The sequence below is a fragment of the Belonocnema kinseyi genome, chromosome 5 (genome assembly GCF_010883055.1).
Source record: "Belonocnema kinseyi isolate 2016_QV_RU_SX_M_011 chromosome 5, B_treatae_v1, whole genome shotgun sequence".
Lineage (NCBI taxonomy): Eukaryota > Metazoa > Arthropoda > Insecta > Hymenoptera > Cynipidae > Belonocnema > Belonocnema kinseyi.
In genome coordinates this window covers 67,125,981-67,133,750 of record NC_046661.1, presented here as the reverse complement: position 1 = coordinate 67,133,750, position 7,770 = coordinate 67,125,981, and the positions used below count along the sequence as shown (strand labels likewise).

The 7,770-nt window shown below is 39.8% G+C and overlaps 1 protein-coding gene across 1 annotated transcript in view; it reads left to right on the top strand.

Moving 5' to 3' along the window:
- The window catches only part of LOC117173234 (cysteine-rich motor neuron 1 protein), a 175,931-nt gene that overhangs the window by 146,449 nt on the left and 21,712 nt on the right, over positions 1–7,770 (top strand). Inside the window, exons 10-11 of the mRNA XM_033361696.1 lie at positions 5,052–5,464; positions 5,553–6,010. Coding sequence (XP_033217587.1) covers positions 5,052–5,464; positions 5,553–6,010 — 871 coding nt within the window. The remainder of the gene's footprint in view (positions 1–5,051; positions 5,465–5,552; positions 6,011–7,770) is intronic.

Here is a 7,770-nt window from a genome sequence, read left to right as displayed (position 1 = left end):
CGCTTCCAGCGAAATCGCAGTAAAATTTCAACCACAACCACGTGATTGTCGAGCAAGTGTTTTAGCATATTGTTGACACCCTGGGATGCTTTTCAGGCTAATAATGAGTGAAAGTTTGGCACCTCCAAGAGCGCCGATGAAAAGAACGATTAGTTAAAGAAAATATTCCATGTACAATCGTTGCAGCTCCCTTATGAGGTCTCTATACCTCTCTTTGTTTTCATTATCCTTGGCTATGATGTTTCTGTCAGCTGACGGTGAAAATTCGATAACTAACATGGTTCGCTTCTCGAAGTCAAGAAGAACCATGTCAGGCCTCGAGTGAGCAACAGAAACAATTGTCGAGAATATAAAGTTCCAGTATATACGGCACTTCCCATTCTCGACAATTGACTCAATTTCCCTAGAAACATTTAGAGGAGCGATATTAAGGTTAATGCCGTAAGAGTGACAGAGATGGTAATAAAGCACTCTTAGTGTCGCATTTTGCCTTTGGATGTAGATCGTTCCCGCATGAGTTGGACAACTAGATAGTATGTGAGCTAAATCCTCAGGATGTGCATGGCACGCCCTGCAGCGATCATCGGGAATGCCTTGGCTCAAAATGTGGCGACGGTATGTTAAGGTGAAAATGACACCGTCTTGGCATGCCAAAATGAAACCCTCCGTACCAGACTTCAATCCAGGTGATTTAAGAAAAGCACAAGTTAGCTTACACGACATTGACTGATAATCCACATTTCTGTGGAAGATACCGTGCATCCTCTTGTCGCGACCACAGTGACGGCGTGAATGTAGAGTCGCGGAACAGAAGCCTTAACATGCATGCTTTTGTCAATTCGCATAACCTTTCTTGTATCTAAATCAAGGGATCTGAGCTCGTTCTTCGTGCATGGATCCACTCCAAATCAATAGAGTACTACCGGGACGGCAAGCATGTTCGGTGCAGATACTTTGTTCCTCGCCGACAGTTCGGAAGTCCAAATTTACCTGATGAGACGTTTGTATATGCTTCGGAGAGTATCCTTTATAGATTTCGCATCCTGAATGCGGCTCTGTGACACACCTAGGTATGTATAACTCTCTCCAGCGCAAAGGTGTCGTAAAGCGCTTCTGTCGACGAGCTCAGGGTCTTTAGGAATGCCATTAAGTTTTCCTGACTTCAAATAAGCCTTGGCACATTTGTCTCACCCAAATTCCATTCCAATTTGCTTAATATATCGTTTGACAATTCCTAGAGCTAGATGTAGTTGCTCTTTGTTTTAAGCATATATCTTAAGATCGTTCATGCAAAATACATGAGTGACCTGGTACTTTCAATCTGCAGGTTTGCCGCAAAAGTACCCATTGAAATCGCGAAGTGCTAGAGATAGTGGCAATAATGTAAGGCAGAAGAGGAATGGGCTCATGTTGTCGCCCTGAAAGACACCTCTCTGAAAAGTGATCTTGTTAGTTGTGACACAAATTTTCCCAGATGAGATAGTAAATCTTGTTTTGTAAGGCGGAATCAATCTCTCTATGCACCTCATGCTTCCCGAATGAACCATTAAGCTTTCCAATAGACAGATGATAAGTCTATGGGAAGTCGAATCGAAAGCTTTCCGACAATCAATCTAGGCCATCGATAGGTCAGGCTGGTAGAATTCTGCATCTTTGCAGACACATCTATCGATGAGCAGGTTCTCCTGACATCCGGCTACGCCTTTCTTTGAGCCATGTTGTTCATACGTTTCTTGCCCCACAGGTTCAATTGCCCGAACAATCCCATCATTAAGAATAACTGTGAATATCTTATACAGTGTGTTCAGACAAGTGATTGGCCTGCAATTCTTCGGGTCAGCTAAGTTGCCTATTTTTGGCAGGAAACTTCTTCTACCGGAAGTTCTTGATACAATCTGGTCCCGGAGCGGAATAGTGCTTCATCCCTCTTAATAGTTTTTTCACCTCCTCGGTAGTGACGGGTGGGCATTCTACATCAGGTGTTATGAGGGCATCACACAGCTCCTTGCGGCTATTTATATTTTCTGAGTCTTCGTCCAGTCTATGCTGCACTTCGTAGACTTCTCTCCAAAATACTTCGACCTCCTCTTATTTGGATGGGTGGTCAACAGTAACTGGAGAGTCTTGAAAGAGCCGAGATGGGTCAGAGAGAAACTGTTGATTTTCTCTGACCCACTTGTCCCTCCGCTCTAGACTTCTCTTAGCGTCAGATAGTATCCATACCTATCAGTATGGCGAGTTGATGCATTCGTCTTTTGGTTTTATGATCAACTGTTGTTTTTGTTTTACGGTTCGCTTCGGCCAAAGCTCTCGCTGCATTATGCACACAATAATTGATAGCCCAGAGGTCGGATTCTTCGGAAAAATGTCTACAACGCTCGTCATCCATTTCATCCAGATCTTTAGACTTGAGAGAAACCTTGGTGTTCGTGTTTCTCCGGGTCATAACGCATCGCCGTGCCTCTATCAGATACCTGCCCGCAGTTGGCCTTAGTGTCGCCTCTCTTTCTCTTTTGCCGGCTTGTTCTAGCTGTGGTAGAGTAGGCATTCCGCTTACATAGCCCCTTTTCTGGAGTAGTTTGGCATGGTATCGCAGACGTTGATGCGAAAAGTGCGATAGCTCCGGGTGTTTCTCGCACCACCGCCCATGCAGTCGTGCCATGTAAACCCATTCATCGGCCACACTCGCATCATAGCACTTTAGCAAGTCGTGATTCAGTCGCTCCGTCCACCTAAAGGTCCCGAGATTCCGCCCATCCATCGCACTGAATCCATCTTCATTGGCTCCCCCAGCTCTAAACTGGTCGGCATTGTTGGCTGACCCATTGTCGGGAGCCCTGCGCGTTCTGTTGTTTTGAACAGCACTTACTACAACTTTGTTTGGTGTTGTCATTGTTGATCCCACGAGAAGCTAGGGAAAGGGATCGTTCATCCTTGTAGAGCCCCGCATGCAAGGATAAGGCTGCGTACTCTGAGAGGTCGCCCGCTATCCCAGAGTCACCGTTCTAGACACCTCACCCGGGTGCCATTTAGCTTTCGGTACGATTTTCAGACTTGCGCTTGGGGGTTAATTCCTTCGGGACCACCCCTGGACAATTGTCCGCGACTGCCGATTTATTTTTGTAATCATATTCAGCAGAAACCCTTGGTACAGGGACCCTCTATCTGCAACCCGAGGACGCGTTCGGTAGCTTTGTCATAGGCCCTTCGGCTTGACATATATAAATAAATATATAAATATAATGATATAGAGGCTAACTAGAGGGACACTCTGCACTGATCGGAAAGAAATCGGAAAGAAATGGAAAAAAGTAGGAGAAAGGGACATTCGGAAAGAATCTGAAAGATTCGTGTGACAGCTCGACGTTCGGAAAGAAACGAAAGCAAGATTCACATAGCCCTTTCGGATTCTCTTTCCGAATTTTTTTCGAGCCCTTTCCAAATGCTTTCCGAAACCTTTCTGAACCTTTCGAAGCGGCCTTTTCGATACTTTTCTATTTTCTGGCAGGGTATAACTTCCGTAACTTTTATCTCAAAGAGAAATAAAAAATACGTGTTCGTTTATTTTTCATACTTAACAACATATTTCAATTTAAAACCGATCAGTGAGAGGTGATCTACCACGCTGCCTGATTTTAGTTGTAATCGGTCATATATAATAAAATAACTATATAATAATCAGAATAATTTTACAGAAGAAACAAAAAATCTTCCTAGAGGAACAATCAACAACCAATGGAGTAAATTTTTTATTGTATTTTTGGACCTACTCAGGCAACAAAAATCCATTCACTTCTTTTGAATGGGTTTCGAGGGCTTTTGAATTGCATAACTGTCACTGGAATTCCAGATTGCCACCGAATGGTTTTTGAAAGACTTTCAGTCGTTATAATCTTTTAACCAACTTTTATGCCGCAAAAGCCTTTACGACATCTAGAACTGAAATAGCAAAAGGAAGCTTTTTGACTTGCACATAATTTCTTTTAATCTTTAGATAATTTATACATTAAAAAATCGTGTGAAATATGGCAGCTTAACCTAAAAAGTCGGTTTCATTCAAAAAGAAGGAAACCGATTCAATGTGACCTTGCTTGAAACCGTCATTGCAGTACATGGCAGATTCGAAGGTGATTGAGAAAAAGGCCAAATAGTAACAATACTTTATTTAAAAAAAGTTTTATATAATTATAAATATCAATTAATTCTTTAAACAAAGATTTTCGTTAACTTTCATTAATTAACACCTTTATTTACGTAAAAAAATTTTTAAAAAGTTTCAAAATTTGTGAAAAACCGGAACTTTAGAGAAATATTCCATATAATATTGAGTGAATTGTTTAAATGATTTTTTTAAAATATTTAATTATCACTAGGAAGTAAAATATTTTGTACTAAGATAAAACACAAAAATTAAGTATTAACTCCAAACCTTCACGAAAAATAATTGTTCACTTGTATAATTTTTTTGGGACATTATAAAATAGACGCCATAGAGTTCAAAAGCAAATTATATAAGATTATAAAATAGAATAACAGTGAACGAAAATCACGCTACACGCTACAGTTAAAAATCACACAAATTATATCGTTCGACTACTGCTCACATACATTGATGTATTGATCTAAAATTGAGAACATCTTAAATTTAATACATTTGATATGAACATAAGTAGATGTTAATTTAGGTAATCTGTCGATGCATGCAAATAGCTATATTATTTTGTAAGTCAAATTATTCACAACTTTAGTGTTGTTTCACCTCTCCATTGCATCTAGTTCCTCACGTGAAAAACTTACCAATTATATTAATTTTCCATGGACGTTGATGACGTTTCTTGCTATAGCAGTTTTCAGTAGTTGGGGATAATGCCATATGACAATGAAGTACTTACGGCAGGCAAGAGCAGCTTTCACATTCAAACTTTTACTAGAACAATTTCGGTTAATTTCGCTCCTTATTGTATGTAATAACGAAATTATCAGAAAAATTTAGATTAGTATTTTGAGCAACACTATTATTGTAAGAGTATTATCAATGCTTCTGATTCCAGATGCAATCGAGACACAGGAACTTGGGAACCAATGCAGTGCCTCGAACATGTTGGTCTCTGCTGGTGTGTAAACAGAAAAGGTGAACCTCTAAAAGGATCTTTAACGCGTGGCGGAGAACCCACTTGTAACTTTAGGGAAGCTAGACGCGGCAGAAAGCCAGTAGAAGTAGATGCATCATTCAAAGATTACATTGAAACTACCTGGATGGGCCTTACGACTGAAAACAACTTTAAGGAGATTTTTGGAACTAGATGCCAAATAATGAAAATAAGGGGACATATTCCGGGTATTTGTGATAGATTAGGCAGATTTGAGCCTACCCAATGTACTAAGGATATTTGTTGGTGTGTCGACGAAGCTGGCAATCAAGTTGTTGGTTCTGCACCTTTTATCAAAGGCACTAATATTTGCTGTTAGTGTGAAGTCATATGTTGCCTCTAGTGTTTCTAAAACAAGACAATAGATTTTTCAGTTTTATAAACATATATTTATTCTTCTAGTACCAACTCCCGTTGAGGCGGTGGAGGTGACTCTTCACATCTCTGGTAGGTTCATCATTGACGAAGAATCTCGCTTGGCAATTCAAACTGAAGACTCGTTACGAGGCTTGGGAGCAATAATAAAAGATCGAGTTAAAATCAAGTTGGATCACGATTCGGCCATACTGAATTTTGACATAGTTGGACCCAACAAGGTGGATGTAGCGTTCTATTTAGAAGAATTGATCAGGTTGCAAAATATTTCCTTTTTGGGGCATATTGCTGATGCAACAACTTCCCGTTTCACTCATAAAACAAGAATGAGTACTGTTCAAAACAGAATATTAGCCTTGGAACAGAGAGAAATACTTACAGAGATTGACACTCCATTTTATCAAACTGCTACTGTAGCGCTAGGTTTTGCCAGTGCCTTTGTCATCAGTAGTCTTTTAATCATTCTCATGCTGTATAGGAAAAAGGTAAGTTGGTACTATTTTCAGATAAATTTTTCATTTTTAAAATGACATGCACCCTCGAGGACTTAAGGAACCGAAAGGAGCCTCTACAGAGTACCCTTAAAGGCCCCACTGAGTCTCCTTTCGGTTGTTTCCTAAAAAACTCAAAAAACAGCAAGATCTACTTTTAAATTTTTGACATTCGGATTCTACGTTAAAATTTGCATTAGAAACTCACGGAGTAATCGCAATACTTTTTTTCAGCGTTAAAAATTTAAAACAATGTCATTAACTGCTACTGAAGGTTACTGAAGCGCATCCATAATAGCTCAAGTTAGTATGTTGCGTGCGAAGATTAAAAATTAAATTGAAAATTGGCAAATAAATGTAAGTGAATATATGTGACGTGCGCCAAAGAAAGAGGGCTCACTCTGAAAAGTGAGATTTTTCAGGGCGAGCGGTCGAAGTCGACCCGATAGAAGCGACTTTTATGAGAGAGGGAAAACTCACGAAATCTTCCCTCTCCACTTAGTATGGCATTCTCACGGAAAGAGGTCGTACAGGCGGCTCACGGCCGAGTATAGATGAGACACGTGGATGTAGTGGTGAGTGGTGAGAGGTTTTTAATGGAATCTCGAGCTCTGGAGCAAAAGCCTAATTTCTCGGGTACCTAAAACTCAATTTTTAGCAATCATAACGCTCGGAATTTTTACCCAATAGTTTCATTACAAAGAGCGACTCAGAAACTATCTAAGGGTGTAAAAACCTCGACTTCGATTTTTTTAGAGGAAGCCCTCTTTCTTCGGCACACGTCACATATGTAATAATTTCTATGTCTAATTTTACACAACATTGATACCTTCTCCGATAAGAATAATATGAAAAATGGGAATTTAAACAAATCCTTTACCTTTAGTCCTGACATCTCTTCTCGTAACCTCAAGGACATTGCTTTACTGCTTTCACTTGCATCAGAGCGTTGTTGTCTGAGGTTTGCACTGCGTGGCGCTAGCAGCTAGACTAAATTCTCAAAGTTATTGACAGAACGCTTATTAATTGCTACTAAAACAACATGCACTTGAAGCCGCCTTCGGACCATATAAATGACAGGTATTTCATTCTTTAAAGTTTTTAACACTTCAAGAAAAAGAATTGCGATTACTCCGTGAGTTTCTAATGCACATTTTAACATAGAATTCGAATTTCAACAATTTAAAAGATGATCTCGCTGTTTTTTTTAGTCTTTCAAGAAGGAACCGAAGGGGGTCTCCGTGGGGTCTTTAAGGGTACTTTGTAGAGGCTCCTTTCGGTTCCTTCGGTCCGCCAAGGCAGAATAAGCTAAGAATTTGTATATAAAGTAGAACATCCGCTAGTATCATACATTTATTTTAATATGTGCCGATGGAGGCTTTTCTTCAAAACTCTAGTTTTTATTTAACTTCTTATTGCTAGTAACAAAGTGGACAAGGAAATGTAGGCAAAGTTTATTGTGTCGGTGACGCTATCCTTAGGATTATTTTAATGAGATACAGTGATTTTATGCTGTTACAGATCGGAAACAAATCTTTAGTCCATTCTTCGTTGTACCCGTCAATTTTCCATGCCGCGTGATAAACAAGTAATTAGGGATGCATCATTTCAAAATTTCCCCACCATAAAGATCAATCAGATTTAAACTTTGGGTATGCATACAGTCTGTCAAGTTAAAGCGTGGGTGGCTTTACTCGCAGTCGGTAAGGTGTATCGACATGATTTTGGTGTCAAAATATTAAGAAGAGCTCCCT